The sequence below is a fragment of the Melanotaenia boesemani genome, chromosome 8 (assembly GCF_017639745.1).
Source record: "Melanotaenia boesemani isolate fMelBoe1 chromosome 8, fMelBoe1.pri, whole genome shotgun sequence".
Taxonomy (NCBI): domain Eukaryota; kingdom Metazoa; phylum Chordata; class Actinopteri; order Atheriniformes; family Melanotaeniidae; genus Melanotaenia; species Melanotaenia boesemani.
In genome coordinates, this window is record NC_055689.1 from 9,401,724 (window position 1) to 9,421,823 (window position 20,100).

A 20,100-nucleotide genomic window follows, 5' to 3' on the forward strand; every position below is an offset into this window, starting at 1 on the left:
AAAATACGATCAGATAAAATAGGACACTGGACAAATAGAATGGAAAAAATTATATAAAAGACAAGGATTAAATATTAAAAGAATTTGATTAATAATGCAAAGAATATAAATGACCACTCCTGGCAGCCAAGAACCAAAAAGCTGATGCTGCAATTCACACAGACTCACCAAACTGGACAATAGAAAATGGAAATATGTTGCCTGGTCTGATGAGTCTCCATTTCAGCTGCAACATTCAGATGGTGGGCTCAGAATTTGGTGGGAACATCATAAAAACATGAATCCATCCTGACTTGTATTAACAGGCTGCTCCTGCTGCAGGTGGTGTAATAATGTGGGGAATATTTTCTTGGCAAACTTAAAATGGTACTACCTACCTGAGTATTGTTGCTGACCATGTCCATCCCTTTATGACCACAGTGTAGCATCTTCTGATGCTACTTCCAGCAGGATAATGCACCATGTCACAAAGCTCAGATCATCTCCAACTGCTTTCTTGAACATTACAATGAGTTCACTGGACTCCAACGGCCTCCACAGTCACCAGATCTCAATCCAATAGAGCAGCTTTGGGATGTGGTGGAACGGGAGATTCTCATCATGGATGCAGCCGACAAACCTGCAGCAACTGTGTGATGCTGTCATGTCAAAATGGAGCAAAATCTCTGAGGAATGTTTCCAACACCTTGTTGTAAAATAAATCTTAATACAACATGAAGGGCAGGGACACACATACATACATTTATCTTATTTATCTAACCCTGTATCAAAAGGAATACATTCAAATTGACTTTTTAAAGAAATATGGATGCTAGCACTGATAGTGAACATCATCATCACATAAATCTATTTGTTTTTATTCAGCACGTTTCCTGCATAAATGCCACTTGAGCGTCTCTCATTACTCTATTTGTAGGTTCAGTCTAATTACCACCCAGCACCCTTTATCACTCACGTCTCTTCATCCCTACCACCGCCCTCGCCTTTTTTCCCCACAGGCGCTACTTTCAGCACCGGACAGCTCCCGTTGTTTCCCACGCTCCGCCCACCTCCTGCAGACTGGCAGTAAGAAACAACCACACACACCGGTGGGCGACACTTCAAGCATCCTATTAGGGTTTTATTGGGAGGGACAGAACTTCAAGAACAATTTTCTTCGTTCCTCGTCATCTTGTATGGATTTCCTCCGAGCAGGAGTAAGACGAGACGCTGCAGCCTTGGCTTGTCGCTGTACAGGCGATGAATGAATTGCGGACTGTGCAGGAGTCAGGTCAGCTTTTTAAATGAGTTAGGGGATTCAAGGGGGGCGGTAGCTGTTTGGATAAGATTTCTGCATGCATTTTTAAAAAAAAAACAAAATAGAGGTGTGTGAAAGTCTGTGTTTTCCCTGATGGAGAAAGCGGATAAAAGATGTGCGAAACAGTAGTGGAGATTCCTGTCGCTCTCAGCAAGACAATGGCTATTAAATTTAGGACATCTTGTGGCGAGTGGCTTTTAAAGTGCTTCTAATCACCCGTCGAAGCAGCAGCAAGAGAGTGGCTTTGGTAATGAGCGCCACACTTTGCCAGGTGTCCACGGTGTCCCCTCTGCGCCTGTGAGAAGGAATGATGGCTCTCATAGTCGTCCCGCTGCTTCTGCACACAGGGATCGTTTGGGGATCAAACTACGGTTATGTTGAGTGGTCGGATAATGACCGAGATGATAAACATCCACCGGTCTACACCACTCAAAACATAAACAGGGAGCCGCCCCACCACCCGACCTACTATCCCGTTCCTGCAACCGAACGCACGGTGGTTGCGCACAAAATCGAGGAGGACTTGCCCAGAGTAGTGACGGCTTTCCTACACACCGGGGACTCCTCGGCGCTGAGGCAGGTCAACTGTTCACGGAGGTACGTGCTGAGCAGCCTGCGAGGTGGCCTCCACGTCGCCTCCCACTACTCGCTGCACAGTATCTTGGACACCGTGGCGCACGCCACCAACTTCCTGAATATGATCCTGCAAGCCAACAGGTCCCGCGAGCAAACCATTCGCAGGGACATCCACTGGTACCACGCGCTGGTCCAGAGCATTCTCGAGGGGGATCCCAAAATCCACAGGGCAGTGGTGACTCTACACACGGACGCGCAAACCCGTGCCCCCCACGTTTTTCTCCAGGCGACGAGGACCGAGAATGAAGTGGTGTTACAAGACTTGTCCAACTCTGCACACCGTCAACTGAACAGCAGGGGTCCAGAGACTGATTGGTTTAATGACTTCAGGGACGGCAGAAAGTCTCATGTGCACAGAAGAGTTCCAGAGAAACCTGGTTCCCATAGCGAAAACTACCTTCTGAACAAAAACCAAATCAAGTGGTCGGCACCGTACCTGGAGTGTGAACACGGGGCGTTTGTGCCTTACTGGCTCCTCACCTTGTCTGCTGGCTTCTACGGACTGAAGAGCAACTCGGCGCCAGAGTTCAGGTGAGAGCGAGAAATGAAGATAAAATCACTTTTTTCACTTCTCACATATATTATTATCGTAGACAAGAAATGACAAAGTTAGATAAAATAGCCAAATTAGACTGAGACAGATATTTAATGAGACTTAATATAAACGTACGTCCTGCTGAATTACAGCCTTGTTTGTTTTATTGGATCTATAGCTGTTGAGTTTTCACAGCAGCTACTCTTCCTGGGCTCTTGCCAAAATCAACTGAATTATAACATTGTCATTATTTAAAATACATCCACATTCAAACTCAGATCAACTCAGACAACAGACACAAGGACGCCTGCTCAAAGTACACAAAACGTTGCAACCAGCACAATGTCATTGTAAGTCTACATTCCTCTTTAAATAATGTTAAAAAAAACAAATCAATAGCTCAAAAACCAGTCAATGTCATTCTTGCTAAATAAACATAATTCTACATGAAAGCAGCATAAAACGACCTGCTGATGTCTGCCTCATGAAAGTGTGTCTCAAAACAAATGATATACAACATTTATCTTCTGTACAACATTTCTGGTGTTTTAGGCATAACTACTTTTTTGATTAGAGATATCAATAAATATTGCATCCTACTATCTACACTTAGCCAGGACAGATGGTGATTCCTCATACTTACTCTACAAAGACAACGAAGAAGCAAACTACTTTGTTCTGAACTACCTGCAGCCTGGCCAGGTTGTGTTTAGATGTACTGGACCAAATCACAGAGCAATAATCTAAATATGACAAGACTTATGTTTGTGTCAACTGTTTTAAATAGATTATTAGGCATAAATTTCCTGGTCTACCCACTCACTGTATGATTCGATAAACTTGCCTGTTCCAGGACATTTGACTATCTACAATAACCCCTAATAAACTCACTTCTGTTACTTGTTCTATCGCTGTATCACCCATAGTTAAACATAGCATAAAATCTTCTCTCAATGAACGTTTTGAACCTGAAACAACACATTTAGTTTTTCCCTTATTCAGAACTAATTTGTTTCTCATCATCCATTTTTGCTAACTCTATTTCCTCATTTTAAAATCCTAGTCAATGCAGCAGTTGTATGTACTGATGTATAAATTGTTGAGTGGTGAGGATACATTGCAATGGTGGCATGATTTAGAATAACAGGTAAATCATTAGTAAATATTGCAAATAAAAGTGGCCCTAAAGATTTCCTTGTGGCACCCCACAGTGTACAGCTCTCAGCTCGGAATAGCTACCATTAAAGTATTCTGTGCATTTACCAGTCAAGTAACTCTTCACTCATGCAATAGCAGCTGGTTCAAAACCATAGCAGCTCAACTTATTCAATAACACATTATGATCGAAAACATCAAATGCTGCAATCAGATCTATCAATACAGCACTGACATTTTTTTCTCATCTATTTCCATTACCCAATCGTCCGTCATCTGAGTAAGTACCATAGCGATGGAGTACCCCTTTTTATATGCATATTTACATACTGAATTTAACCCATTTTTCTCAAAAGTAATCTTCCATTTGTTCATATATTATTTGCTCTATTATTTTACCAAGAGCAGGCAATCAACTAATTGGTCTATTTTTTAACCTGAAAACTATTCTTAATTATTTGGTAAAGGGACAAATTGGTTATTTTCCATTCAAAAGGACAAACAGATGTGTGTGTGTGTGTGTTTTTTTTTTAGCTTAAATTAATAATGTGAGCAACAAGCAAAGCAATCCAATCAGCTATAGGTTTCAGTAACTTCATATCAGTGTTGTCAACATCTCAAGTTTTTATTGGCTTGCTTTGAGCAATTTTATTATTTTATCAGCACCAGTACTTTCAAAAGTAAATTTACATGACTTATTACCTATTATTTAATCTTTGATCAAACTGCTAGATAATCCATCATCTTCACCATCAGGGTGCAACCCATCTTTCATGGTTTGAATTTTGTTACTAAAGTTACTACAGTTATTTCACTTGACTTGATAAGAATCTGTCCATCTACTTCTACAAAGGATGTGTTGACCTCCCTTTTCTACCCATTAATTCATTCAGTGTATTCCAATTTTTTTTACTATCTAATTTTGCAGAAACTATTTTATCTTGATAATAACTTCTCTTTTTTGTTTTATTTGTTTTGTAGCCTGATTACTTAACAGCTGCATAGCCATAAGAAAACCACAAATCAGTAAGGGTAACCAGAGGCAAAGGCTTCAATTTACAAGGGAGCATAAAGGTTGGACTCTGGAGCAACGGAAGAAGGTCATGTGGTCTGACGAGTCCAGATTTTCCCTGTTCAAGAGTGATGGGAACATCAGGGTAGGAAGAGAAGCAGATGAAATGATGCAGCCATAATGCCTAGTGCCTACTGTACAAGCCTGTAGGGGCAGTCTTTGATCTGGAGTTGCTGCAGTTCAGGTCTAGGTTCAGCAAGATTATGAGTCTAAAGAATGAGGTTGGCCGACTACCCGAATATACTGAATGACCAGGTTATTCCATCTTCCCTGATGGCATGATCTTATTCCAAGATACCAATACCAGGATTCATGGGGCTCAAATTGTAAAAGAGTGGTTCAGGGAGCTTGAGACTTCATTTTCACTCATGGATTGACCACCACAAAATCCAGACCTGAACCCCATTGAGAATCTTTGGGATGTGCTGGAGACGGCTTTGCGCAGTGGTCGGACTCTCCCATCACCAATACAAGATCTTGGTGAAACATTAAAGCAAAACTGGGTGGAAATAAATTGTGACATTGCAGACGTTTATCAAAACAATAAAACAGCGAATGCTGCATAATCAAAGCTAAAGGCAGTTCAACAAAATATTAGAGTGTGACTTTTTTTTCTTTTGGTGGCAACTTTTTTGGCCAGGTAATGTATGTTTTATGTTGTAAAGCATTCTGGCAAACCTCAGATTTTTAGATGCGCTTTGACTACCCCTTTAAAGCAACCTTTATACTGTATGTCTCCAGCTGTGTCAAACAGAATATCAATGTCAACAAGAATGATGTTCCAGTCAAAGCAGACTTCATTAATTTTCTGTACCTCTTAGTCCAACAAAGGGTCGCAGGGAAGCTGAGGCGAATCCCAGCAATTAGAAGGCGAGAGGCTGGGTACACCCTGGACAGGTTGCCAGTCCATCGCAGGGCCACCACAGAGAGACAGTCATTCATGCTCACACTCACTCCTAGGTAGAATTTAGAGTGAACAATTAAGCTAACATGCATGTCTTGGATGTGGGAGGAAGCCGGAGTAACCGCAAAGAACCCATGCAGTAGACAAAGGGAACATGCAAACTCCACACAGAAAGGCCACTGATCAAACCTCCCCCAGCCGAGGCTTGAACCAGCGACCTTCAGAGCAAGAAGGTCGTTGGTTCAGGTCACCTCATTTAAATTAAATGGATCTAACAGCCAATAAAGTTCTGCACAATGAATCCTTACTTGAGTTGGGTGTGTTGGAGCAGGGAAACATTGAAAACCTGTAGGACTGCAGACTTCGTAGGACCAAATTGAGTAGTCCTGGGCTTTACCATAATGATGAAATTTATTTAGAAAAGATATTTAACAAGATTTTGGTTTAATTTTAAACACACAATGATTTCAAACCCATCAGACCTAAACTGATTAACCCAAAACTGTTCTTGCTTTGCAGCAGAAACTTGGCATGGGTGTGGTTTTAAACTAATTTCAGACCACAGATCTCTCTGTTATAGAGCCACAGCTTACTGTATAATTGGTTTTAAACACAATGAATGAATGAATGAATGAATGAATTTATTGTCATTGCACAACAATTACAAATGAACTGATCAATAAAATATATAAAATGAAAAAAGTATTCTCAGAAATACTGGATAAATTCAACTACTACTAAGCTCCCTAAGTAAAACTTAAAGTGCAAAGTTTCATGGAATAAATTACCTCTAATTTATTGTTAATCAAAGTCAACAGCATTAGCAACAGCCCCCCCCCCGTGACCCTTTATCACTATTTTCTATGTACTCATCTTATTTATATTGATTAAACTTAAATACATTAATCTATTTAACATTTTGCTCTCCAACATTTATGAAATGAAATGAAAAAATCATTTTTTATATTCCAGAGGAAAATGATTATATAACAACAATAATAACAACAATTCAAATGTAGTTATATCCACTCAATATATCCTATTATACTTCACACAGTTACACAGTTGCATGTTACATTTTACAGTGTAGGACCAGATGGTTTAAAAGCATCTTCAATGACGCAAGTAAACCTTTCTCATTTAATAACACTTGCCTGTCAAAGCTGCTGTGCATCCTTACTGCTGCAGCTATAACCTAATTATTCCTGCAGCACTTAGGTGCACAAAAAACACCAAAGCATCTCAGATTTCCAGGCTCCACTCACAAAGAGTCTTGAAATGACGAACAGTCATGAATAAACAATGAAATATCAGCAATATAAAGCCACTTCCAGTTGCACCAGTGTCAGTATATTCATGCAGATAAAATTTATCATTCAAAACAAACACACACATGGGTTTGTTTCATCTTTTGAGGGAACATAATTTACTTGACTTAGTCTTGTGCTAGCATTGGGTTTTCTCATGTTTTCCTTTCAAGCAGCCAGACATTATAGAAATAATTTAAAGTGTCTTTTATCAATAGTTCTCCAAACTTTCTTTCTTTCAACATTCTTTGAACTTTGGCTGTTTTTGCACTTTCATTCCACTACTTGAACTTGGCTGTTTTCAGAGGGATATGTGTTTTTGAGCCACTAAACACAGATCTATGAATCATTTCAACCATTCAAGCATAAAAAAGGTGATGCACTAGTGTCGTGTCCATACATACCAGACAACTTAGCAAAGAAGCTATTTTAGGTTGAGGTACTTTGTTATAAGCAGCTTGTTGCAAAGACATTTCCATTTCTTTAGTTGCATCTATAGGAAAAATATCAATGGTAACACAGTTTGACAGACATAAAATAGCATTTTTGCAAAAATTAGATGATTCTGAAAGAGCTATTTGCTGAAAAACATGGCATATCTTAGCTGGGTGTGCAATGTGTCCTTAACAAGCTGAAGGAGCTGGACAAGTGGAGGAGAAAAGCAGAAGTGTCAGGCCAAAAATAAAAAAAAACATATATGTAGGCGATGAACAGTATCTAAAAGGGATTTGTGTAAGAAACAAAATCCATCAAAGACCTGACAGAGTACCTGAGACCTGCATCAGACCTTCAGTTGATCCATACTGTTCACTGAAGCCTCATCAGAAAACGTCTCCATGGAAGAAAAACTGTCAAGAAGTCAATATTAAAGAAGACAAACAGTCAGAAAAGACTGAGGTATCCCACAAGATACAAGAATTGGACTGAAAATCAGTGGCAACAGGTCTGATGGAGTGATGGATCCTCCCCAGAGCCCAGACTTCAACATTAGCGAAGCAAGTGGGATCAGCAATGAATGACAAGTACACACATACTCTACTTATGTTACTGGCCGTGTGAGAAAACCAGTCATCCATAGAAGGCCTAAGGCAGGGGTGTCCAAAGTTGGTCCTTGAGGGCCTCTGTCCTGCAGGTCTTGTATGTTTGCTGCTGCAGCACACCTGAGTGACTTAACAACACCTGACTTAACAACAAGATGTTGAAGAGAGTCATTTAATTTGAATCTGGCATTTGGATTAGGGAGACATCTAATATCTGCAGGATCACAGCCCTCATGACCGGAGCTGAACATCTCTGGCCTAAGGCAATATATACAATACCACAAATGGGACGTCAACGCATGAAATACTTCATATATTTTCTATGCACTATATACTAGTGGTTTTCAAACTTTTTGAGCCACGACCCCCAAGATAAGATGCATTGGTGTTTGCGACCCGCTCGCCCCACGTGACGACAAAATTGCGATCAAATTCAGATTTTTAATGTGGCATGTGTACTAACTTGTTGTTTATGAGTTGTGTTAAAAAATTAAGGTGTAATTTCAAAGATTTATCTTTTCATTAATGGTTTATTTTGACAGCCCTGGTAAAAGTAAGCTGTATATTTTTCAAAATGATCTAGTGACTCCCACAGTTTGAAAACCGCTGCTCTATAAATTACTAGTAGGCAAACTGGCAGAGAACACAGTACCCAGTGGTGCCTGGGTCTTTGTTATCCGATGTCGAATCACGTGTGCTTGCTGTGCTGCCAAAGACACTGGAACATATTATGCTGGGTAAGGATCAGGGTTACATGTCATTTCACACTTTGTCTAAATAGAACTTGTAATGCTTTATACTGGCCAGATGTTTATGCATTGCCTTGGAAACATCTGTAACAAGAAGCACCTTTCCTAAAAAACATCTCATAATTCAGTACATTGCTTAGGTCAGGGATCCCCAACTTTGATCCTCAAGACCCACCGTCCTGCAAACATTCAGTGTTTCCCTGCTTCAACACACCTGACTCAAGTTAAAGGCTCATTAGCAGGGTTGTGCAGAGTTTGTCAAAGATCCATTTAATTTGAATCAAGTGTGTTGTAGCAGGGAGACATCTAAGACCTAGATACTAGGCCTTGAGGACCAGGGTGGGTTTAGGTAATTCTGTTGAATACCAGCTTTTCAGTGGGTCTAGTTGCACCTCCTGTAACCTGCTGAGTAAAACTAGAGAGATCACAATTCTGGACACAAACAGCAGTCTAGAAACTGCAGTGTGTCATGGGTGTGATTTGTGGCTCAGCCAGACATCCATCCACCCAGCTGATGTGTCCAAGAGGAAAGTGCTGCATCATTACCTGCCACAGGGACAGTCACTCTCAGAACCTCGTGACATTACCAAGGGCTGTACTGGACTTTTAAGGGACTCTGATTACACAGGATTCATGTAAGATAAAGATGAAGATGTTACTTAAATATCAAGTTTAATCAAAATCATCACAGTCTATAATTAAAGCTTTCTGAGGAATCCCAGACATGATTACTGCAGCTGCTCAAAGGTTATCTATAATAGAGAGCATGCAGTTTCAGTTTGCTGGTCCAGCAGAGTCTGGGATGCTTCTTTCATCACCATAAATGATTAGCTGCCTGTCTGGGATATCACCTAAAACAACCATTAACATGTCGTAATGAGGGTGTTAACTAGTATGAAAATGGGGGTGGGGGGGACTTGCTACTGTTGCCTTAGGCATCTTAAAATATTAAGTGTGATTAAATGAATTTGGCAAGTGAATTCATAATTAAATCAATCGACCGTTCCAGCGCAGCCAAGAGGGTTTAAACGATTGTGACATTTTACAAATAACTGTGATTTTTGGCTATTAGAATTGGAAAAGTAAGACAGCTCATGTGTTAAATCTCATTTGTGAAGTTATCACAGATTAAAATGAGCACAGAACTGTAGTAAATGTAGTACCGTTTTTAAATAAAGTAGTTTTTCTATGGCTGATTTGTTTTAAATGTTTTTTTAAATATAGTTTCAACTCAGATATGTGCTTGTTTGAGCTGAAATAATCTGTTTGAAGAGCTTAAGGCAGGATTTAGAGCACAGAAACAGCACTAGTGAAAGGTAGCAATGATGTTTTCATGTCCTCAGACAACAAACTCCGGTCTGTCCTGCTGTAACTCAGTGCTGCAATTTATACCATCAATTAGAATATTCAGTTACAGAGGCTTGAGCATGTTTAAAGTAACAGTGTTAAGCTGGTTTAAGTCATATTTATCTGATAGATCTGAAGCTCCCTCACATACCACAGCAGGTCATGGAGTTCCTTGTGGTTCTAGACTTTGACCGATACTTTTCACACTGTAAATGCTTCAATATTATTAGAAAGCAATAAGTTTTCATTGTCACACAGTTGATACTCAGATATACTTATCCTTGAAGCTTGATGAACACAGCCAGTTATTTTTTATGAAATGGCTGATATGAACACAGCTGTTATAAGTTGAACTGATGTGGAGCATATAATGGACTATAATGGACTGGACTGGATTGGACGGTGTCTATAAAAGTGCATTGAGATGACTGGCACCATACAAGTAAATTTGAATTGAACTGAATTGAATTAAATTGAAAAATGATCTGATCTTCAAAAACAAATTATAATGTAATAGGTTTGTTGGTTTGATTTTTGTTGAAAAACAAAAACATAACCCCAAAAATATTTAATTAATAATTTACTAACTTTTAAAAATAATTCCTCTAATAATAAATCCAGATAATATAATAAGTATTTCAGTAGTCAATTTATGATACTATACGATACGATACGATACAATATGATATGATACGATACGATATGATATGATGTAATACAATACATATAATATCCTGTAGATAACCTCAGTGTTGCACCTTCAGTCTAGTCTGCTGTCAAAATGTCCAGAAAATAAAGGTAAAAACATGTGAATTAATAATATTCATTTATAATTGTTACTTAACTTGCTTATTAGCAGTACCATCCCTGAAACAACAGAGCAAACACTAATGAAAATTGCAGAAAAGAAATCTGTTTTTTTATATACTCAACTGGAATTGTTTAGTCACACTAAAAAAATAATAATAACAGGGTTATAAATAACCTCTTTGGCTTTTATCATAATTGGCTGAGGTCAGCAGAAGAAGTCCATGCAGTCAAACTGGAACAAAACAGATAAAAATGTTTATAAAAAACAAAAAAAAAAAATGGGTGTACAGTGTACATAGACTCCCCACGTTTCTGTAATGTGTTCTACAACTTCCTCCATCAGTCTCAGTCCTGTAGTAAGGTTTCCAACATGTCTATTTCATCTCACATCAGACTCCTTCCTCATCTTCTATTTCATCTTTTTCTACTTTTTTTAAGGTCCTTTAAAGTTTATGACAATAATTTTATATTTGATGTTCATAAACTTTATCAGATATTAAGAGACCGTTTAAGGTGTGAAGCAGAATGTCAGGATAATGAGGGAAGGAGAACAGCTAGGTGCTGCTACAAACAACTACTTACCATTCAGAAGTGTTGATTGTTATTTTTAATACCCATTTGCAAGAAGCAAGAATATTTGTCTGTTCCCATGTTGATATTAAGAAATATCTCTCTGAGATGCATTTAGGACATTTATAACGTCAGATAATTTTGGGATTAATTAGATTGACAGTCCCATCGACATATTTTCCCTCCTCTTTCTGTTTCTGTGGCTAAAGCTTTTCTCAACAGTTGTTTGCTCCACTTGCCAGCAGGCAGATGGAGGTAACAGTCATGTCACAACAAAAGGTAGACAGAATGAATGCAAGTATGCAACTTTTTTTCAGTGGAGAAATAGGCTGGTGAATGTAATCTGAGAAGACTAAGCATCCTTTACATGTGTGTTTCTGTGTATGTGTATAATTATAGAGTGAGAGAGACTGGACAGATATAGAGACTGGGCTGGGTTCCAGTCCCAGCAGGTTATGCTGCAATAGCTAAAGTGAGCTTAACTACATCAGTTTAACACCCAGTCAGTTTTCCTCTCATGCTGTATTGCAGTAACAACCTTTGACAGTCAGTCTTTAACCCTATTCACTTCCCAGCATGGCTCTTTGATGACTCACTGCTGAATAGGTCAGCAGTTTCTATATATTTATTAACTTCTTGTTTTTGTGTCCAAGTAAGAAAGGATTTTCTTTCTGTTCTCATTATTATTTAGAAAATGCCTTAAAACTAAAATCATACCAAGCAGGACATGGCTGCAGTTAGCGCACCATACTGTACTGGTCTTTAAAACCTTTTATTGAAGACTGTCGAGGAAAATAGGTGAAAAAATTCGCTAGAATGACCTGCTCTTTGACAAGACACTAAAATATGATCTTGTGATAGTTTTCCTATTATTAGCCAATACAACAGCAGAATACAAAACAAGCTATACTGTGTGTGTCTGTTGTTTGTATATCTACTCATTCTCAGTCTACTCAGTCTACAATATATGTGTTAGCATTGCTAACATGCTAATTTAAATAGAATAATCTAATGAAAAAAATGTTTTATGCTCTTTGTCAATCAGGAAAAAACAAACAAAACAAAACAAAAAAACAACAACAGTTTAACCATGTTGCTGTTAAGTAGCCTCTCTACTTAACATTAGCCTCTCTTATCACAATTTCTATGCCGATTTGAAAATGTTAGCACTGCTAATATGCTAATCTAATTACACTAATCAGAAAAGCCAATGGAAAAAATAGAACAAAACAAACTCTTCTTTGTCTGTCTGGTTAAATGAATAGACAATAATTTTCATGTCATATTCATGAAGTAATGATTCGGCCCATTTAAATACTGTTAGCCAACAATGTCTCTACTGATTTGAAAATGCTAGTATGGCTAACATGCTAAAGTAAATACACTGTGCCTCAATTGAAACAATTGTACTAGTAAACTTAAAAGTAGCACACTGTGTGCAATTTGCCTGCTTTGCTAATTCTTTTTAAGTATTAGCTCTAACTGAACATGAAGCTTTTGACCAATGCTGTAGCACTACCATTAACATATACAGTCTACAACTTGACAAGACTCTGGCTACCAATAATACATCAAATAATAATGGGAAAAAAACCATTTTACACATGGTGTATGTATGTGCACAAATCACCCTTTATGTGTAAAGGCCTCAAGCTTCATGCTTACATTGTTATTGTCATTTTTGAGACATATATTTAAATGAAACCATTGGAGTTTGGACAAACTTGGCTTTGGAGGGTAAAAGTGGGGAAGACTTCATTATCAATATTGATTCCTGCAATTACATCTTTTTTTTCAAAAACTATAACGAAACGTGTAAAGTTGTCTTTACAGGGTGTAGTGATCTAAAAATATTACAATTCAAAGTAATACAAAGTATAACATGCTGAAGAGGTAGCTTGACTGAATAAAAACCCAGCTTTTCTCATGTTTAATTTTTTCTTTAACTGTATTTCCTTTCCTCATCTTCATTGTTCATCTCCATCACATTTAATTTCTGCCCCATTTTCAGTCTGTCACATCAATTCCCTTCAATTTCTGTCCCCTCTATGACAAATACATTTGACCTGACTTTCTCTAAGCATTGTTTAACTTGCTCTTTTTAATTTTCATGTCTTTCATTCCTGTCTTTGTGTCTTTTTCGGGCCTCCATTGTACAATTTTGCCACCTACTTCTGTCATTCTTCTTTTCTCCCTTTTTTCACTCCATCAGTATGTCTGCCTATCATTTCACTACACAACCACTCGTTCTCCTCTATTTGACTTTTCTCTTTCCCATGAGATGTACTTCATTTTTTCTAACTCTGATAACATTAGTCTCATTCTGCACTGTTAATTTTTGCCCTTTTGTGTTCTTCCTATAATTCAGTCTGCAAATGATTTCTATGACCTTTTCTTCTCTGCTTTCCCCTCGTTCCCTGTCTCCACCTCTTTACTTCCATCTTTCTCTGACAGGGGTGTTGTTCGTGTGGATGTGAACCTACAGGACGTGGACATTGATCAGTGCTCCAAGAGCGGCTGGTTTGCCGGGACTCATCGCTGTAATCTCACGAGTATGGAGGTAAGTCTTCTTTGTCGTCTTTATCACGATCCCAAAGTATCATAAATTAAAAACACTGTAATTCTACTTCATATAATGTATTTGCAGCTGTGATGTGATATCAATGAGCTACCCGTTCAATCATTCGTGCAAAATGGAAAAGGAAAAGTTTAGAAAATGCATTTGACTGGGAGCATTTCTCTTTGACATCATGGAAAAGGTGGACGTACTGAAAAATCTCACAGCAAACTAGAAATTCTTTTAGGTTGTACTTAAATGATAACACACACTTTATTTAAATCACTTCAGTTCATATAAATGTATGGAAGCTGAGATCTGTTGCGTCTGATTATTATTTTATTTTATTTTGTTATGCTAGATAAGTTAATTTGTCAACAAGTTCATTTTCTAGATTACGAGACAATTAAGACGGGCTCAAAAGTTAGTGGTTATTGTGTTACACCTGACTTTACTGATTAAGACAGACCCCATAGCTGCTGGGGAGGGGAGGGTAGTTCTGTGAATGACTGATGCTAAAACTTAATCGTCAGATGCATTGCAATTTCAGCCTTGTTGACTTGATAGAGGTAAAGTCAGATGTATTGATCAGTGATGGATGTAACTTGATGTGAGCTTGCATCCATTGTTGGCTTGACTGTACTGGGACATTCCAGTCCCCCTCCCCACTGCCCCACACCCCTTCTGAACACTGACAGCCTTGCAGAGATCCTTCAGAGACAGACTGCTGCATCCAATGGATGAAGGAGCCATCATAGGTCCTTGATTCCTGCAGCAGTTCGACTGGAAACCCGCACTGCTCCCAGTAGACCACAAACACTTATTAAAATCCAACATATTTTATTAATGTACATTCTTACTTTTTTATTTTTAAAATTCTTATGTGTAAACAACAAATTGGTTTCTTGCACGTCCAACCTTGAAGCAGATGGGCTACAGCAGCAGAAGACCACACCTGTCAGCTAAGAACAGGAAATTAAGGCAAAAATTCACACAGATTCATCAAAACTGATGAACAGAAAATGATAAAATGTTGCCTGGTCTGATGAGTCTCCATTTGAGCTGCAACATTCAGATGGTAGGCTCAGAGTTTGGCGTAAACAACATGAAAACATGGATCCATCCTGCCTTGTGTTAATGGTTCATGCTGCTGGTGATGTAATGGTGTGGGGGACATTTTCTTGGCACACTTTGGCCCCTTTATTACTAGTTCAGCCTTTAAATGGGCTCCATATTCACCGGCTTTCAAATTAATAGAGCATCTTGAGGAAGTGGTGGAACAGGAGATTTGCATAATAGATGTGCAGCTTATAAATCTGCAGCAACTGCATGATGCTATCATGGAGCAAAATCTGTGAGGAATGTATCCACAATCTTGTTGTATCTATGCCAACAAGAATTAATAAAGTTCCAAAGTAACTGCTGGGTCCAACCCAGTACTAGCAAGGGGAACCTAATAAGGACACCAATGAGTGTACATGATGTTTGAGCATGTTGCGTGATAGCCAAACAGCAAAAATATATGTTTTTTTAATGCTAGAGTGTCTGTGTGCTGTTTTCATGTGAGATGGCTCTCCTGTGCATTTCCCTCTTGTCTGTGCTGATGTGTTGGTTTAATGTGATGAACTGCAGGGAGTCTCTCTGAATCCTGCTAGAGAAAGTGGCTGCTCAGGCTTGCATGCATGTTGCTGGCATAATGTGTTATACATGCAGTGTAATGGATTGCAGCAAAATAAGATGAATAATTGACCACACTCTTTGTCTGTGTATCTCTCTCCGCCTTAGCATGTAACGGGGGGTGGGGGGGGGGGGGGGGGGGGGGGGCTCCATGTTCGTCTTCATGTCACCATCTGCAGTGTTCCATTTCAATAAACATCTCTTCCATGGCTGCTGCCTGCTTCAATCTGATGGTGATATTGAGTATGTACTTCTGTTCAGAACCTGTGTGCAGATGGTGTTTGTGTGGAGTCTTCTATTATCATCACAGTGATGGACAGAGACAGCCGTTTACTTACCAAGACTATTCTTGGCTGTCCGTATATGAGTGCTGGCATTGAAGGTGCGTCATGTTGGCATAGATTTATATTTGTTATTTTCTCTTTGTCTCTCTGTTAAAACATTTGCTTTTCCAATTGGAATAAATTTGGATTTAAAAAACATTGCAGTGGGGGGTTATTCTGAAAATGATTATTGCCGAGTTTACCACTCATTATGCATCTGTAATTAAATTTCTTCACACAACATCTAAGCTGGAGAGCCAGCTATTCAGTGCTGTGTGGAGCTAGCACTGTTATTTGTTTCTGGCTGAATGACATGCGGCTGCATAGGTAAGAGGAATTAAGACACTGAAAGACAGCAGAGAATTTAAACTTGGTTTTCATTCAACAATGATAGTTTGTTGGAGTTATTAAAGTGTGTTATTCAGGTTGACCACATTTCTAAAAACTTAGAACCTTTTTTGTTAAATATTAATCATTGGGTATAAAAAGTAGATGGATGTAAAACTGTTGGAGGCAGGAGTAAATGGAAGTGGGAGTGAAATGAGGTGAAATTGGCATGAGATGAAGCTCTCTAAATCACACAAAATTACATATAAAGGAAATGATAGTGCGGAGGCACGCTGAGTGGAAAATGTAGACTAGTAAGTGTAAACTTGAAATTTACTGTGGATTTTATCAACAAGCTGAAAAGTGATTTCAGCATCAGTTTCTCTCACAGCTGAGGTGAATTGAATTTAAATGATTAATATTTTACTAACTCCAAAGCTGAAAAAATGTCACAGAAAAAGAAAACTAAATGGAGGAAAAAAAAGAATAAAAAAGTCAGTAAACAGACTGTTGAAAAGTTGTAGGTGTAGTGAGAGAGGTGTGGCTGAAATCACCAGAGATCAACACGAAGCATTCAGTTGTCGTTTCGTTACCAAAGTAACACTGGTGGACTCTCAGTAGACAACATGGACAGAAACCCACAGCTAACATGTCAACACTTCGTCTTTCTCTGAAACATTCCCAGGACTGAACTATTGTTAACCCTTTAATGTCTTATATATCATATTAGATACATACAGTTTCTGAGACCTGTTGCATCATTTTACAGTAAAAACTGTTTAACAGAAAAAGTAAATAAATGGAAAATGCAATATGACCCCGGCTACTGAAACAAACTGTCACCTTTTTAAAACACTGTAAGCAACCTATTATTCAGCTTGCTTGCCATGAATATTTGCATCTTACTGTTATGACATAACATTACATTAAACACGCAGTTGCTAAGATGATCTTTGAAGGAGAAATGTTCCCTGCTGACCTCCATGGTTTAGTCTGCCAATAAAATCTGTTACATAATGGGGAGTGTGAATCCTGTTATAAATGGAGGTGATAGAGATGTCATAATTTTAATGAGGCAAATGAATTAAAAGGAAATGTAACCCGACATGGCTTATATGCTACCAAACAAGGAGAAAAATAAGCTGTTTGCCTTTGAGTTAATGTTTCATGAACTGGAATGACTACGATTGATGAGCAGCTGTTCCTGTGTAAAGCTGTCAGAGTGGCTTGTAATTGTTTCTAAGAATGTGAAATGTTGAGTATCCTGTTTCTTTTGTATTGCTAACATTTGTCATTTCAGCACTTCACTGCTTTCATTTCTTTCACCGGCTTACTGCCTGCTTGATGTGATCAATGACTGCTGTTTATTCAGCCCATTGCCTGTACTTTAATGTCTTTTATCTGGACTTCACATGCCTTTTTGGTTCAAAGCAAAACTTTAACAGAGCATGTTTAAAACAAGATACCCCACAGACAACACCCAAGAAGAAAGGCATGTTGAAATATCTTCGCTAAACATTAAAGTTTTGCTAAATACATTTTTGTGGAAATGAGCTGTGGAAAGTCTGTGAGGCTCATTGCTTTCTCATCCCAGCCCAGACAAGCCTTGAGGCTCAGTCTTAGAGAAACATAATAATAACCTTCTAGAGATGTGATGGAGCGTCATGTGATCATGTGCCTATTTTTTCCCCTTCACATTGTAATTGGTTCGGTCAATTTGTAGCTGAACAGTTTACTGTTAGGCCTGCAGTTTTTCTACTGTTTATTATCTTTAGACAATAAACACAATAAACACAAAAATGCCTTCGTTTTGTTAAAATTGCTGTATAATCTTTTTCTGTTTATTTATGGACCCCATAAAAGTATGGTTGTTTCATTCACAAGAGAAATAACCCTGAACAAAAGTAGTTTTTTTCCACTTAGTAACCTATAAACAACTTCCAAGGAGCCCAGATGTCTTTATTTTCCCAGAGAAATAAAAATTTTGTAGACCCAGCAGTAACCACACAATCAAAGAAGAACAAAGCCAAGTAGAAATAAACCAGTTCTTTGGAAAACCTTGGTTAGGTTTAGAAACTAAAACTACCTCTTCATGTTATAGAGAAGTTTGTGGTGGTGTTTAACTGATTTTTACCTTCATCAGTCCAGTTCTTCAGATAATGACAACATATTGTGAACTGTTTTCTTTTGTTTTCCTCATTCATTGATACTGAAACAAAATGGTGCCTTCTGGTTAAGTTGTGACACTTGTATTTGGGCAAAATAGCTAAATTAGATTGAGAAAGAGCTGAGCAGCAGGTTTTGACATGTGTGATTTGTAGTACAAAGTGAATAAACTTTCAAGTTTTCCTCCAGTAAATAAACCATATTTTTAAGGCTGTTAAAGTCTCAGAGAAAGAGGGATAATATCAGCGTCCATATTGCTTTACTCTTCCAAAGATAAGAAGCTACATAAGAAGGCTGAAGGGCTCCAGGTTAAATCTTGCTTTCAATTTTGGCTCTGTTATAATCTAACTTTTTGCTATACCTGCTGTTTTTCTAGGGCCTTTTAATGGACTTTTAAACAATCTCCAACACTGCATAGACAACATTTTTAAAATTTCTTTTTACATAATGGTAATGTTTTATGGTATTGTGTTTTACATCATATATCTTTGGTTAAATATTTGTAAAACAACAGGCAGAAATCACAAATTTTGGACATAGGAGGTTTTTGCCCAACAGCAATGATATGTTCTTTTTCCTTGTCATAACGCATTTTATGTGACTTATGCTCCAGAGTGACTTATATCTAGAAAATACAGTAACTTAAAACGTTTTACATTATGTTGTGGTTATTTTTTCATCCTCAGAGCACTCCATGGTTCCATCACGATAACTACTGTTCACCTACTTGATTCCTTGTTACTACTGTATTTTAAAATAACGATTACAATGACATGACAACTCAAAAGATCTTGGTTCCAAAGCAAAGTGCCAACAAACCACTATAGCAAATCTTTAAAACTTGTGTTTTAACGTTTCAGTTTGTGGTTGAGCTTGGTTTGTCTCTTTGTTGGACTTTTTCCTGGTCTGCCCAGATACAACGAGGCTGTGGAGGAAGGTAGGATGTGTCACCATGAACCAAATACAAGACTTCATGCATTATGGATAACCAGTCGTAGAGAAGCAGCTTACATAAGAATCCACTGCTTATGTAATTAGATGAAGACTTGAGGAGGATGGTTTGTGTGGGTGACTTGTGACTGGATGCATCTAAGTAGGCTTATGTACTTTCCTCTTTTTCATTGTTTGCGTTTCTTTAAGTAGGAATGATATGTGTGCTGCATGTAAGTCTACATGTGTTTTCTTGTACGGTCCTGTAAACGTGCTGCTGGAGATAAAGGGCTTCAAAGGCAGAGCTCTTCTAATGAGTGTAAAAAGCTGTGACAGCCAAAGAGGGTCACCCCATCTGCTTTTCCTCTGGGCTTTCTCTTCCTATTCAACAGCAGCTTCGTGTTCCTCCCCTTTTCTTTACCTTCTTCACAGACTCTTGTTGTCATTTCTCTTATGCGACCCGTACTCCCTTTTCACAATTTTTTTTCTTTTCTAACACCCTTGTTCCAAATCTGTGTCTGAATTGTCCTGAAGCCAATCCTCCCCTCTGAGGACGATAAAAAGCCTAGCCAGAGATTATCACCCCATCTGTCAACATGCCATTCTCCTGCTTTTGCCAACCTAACACATGAAATAATTGATTGAACACCAAACAGTAGTTGATAAAAGTCTTCTTGGATTCTTGAAATCTCGGTAAT

At 38.3% G+C, this 20,100-nt stretch overlaps 1 protein-coding gene across 1 annotated transcript in view; it reads left to right on the top strand.

The window, feature by feature from the left end:
* The first annotated feature begins 1,209 nt into the window (after positions 1-1,209).
* The window catches only part of gpr158b (G protein-coupled receptor 158b), a 111,842-nt gene continuing 92,951 nt past the window's right edge, over positions 1,210-20,100 (top strand). Inside the window, exons 1-2 of the mRNA XM_041992657.1 lie at positions 1,210-2,464; positions 13,877-13,982. Of these exons, the coding sequence (XP_041848591.1) occupies positions 1,605-2,464; positions 13,877-13,982 (966 nt within the window). The 5' untranslated portion in view covers positions 1,210-1,604. The remainder of the gene's footprint in view (positions 2,465-13,876; positions 13,983-20,100) is intronic.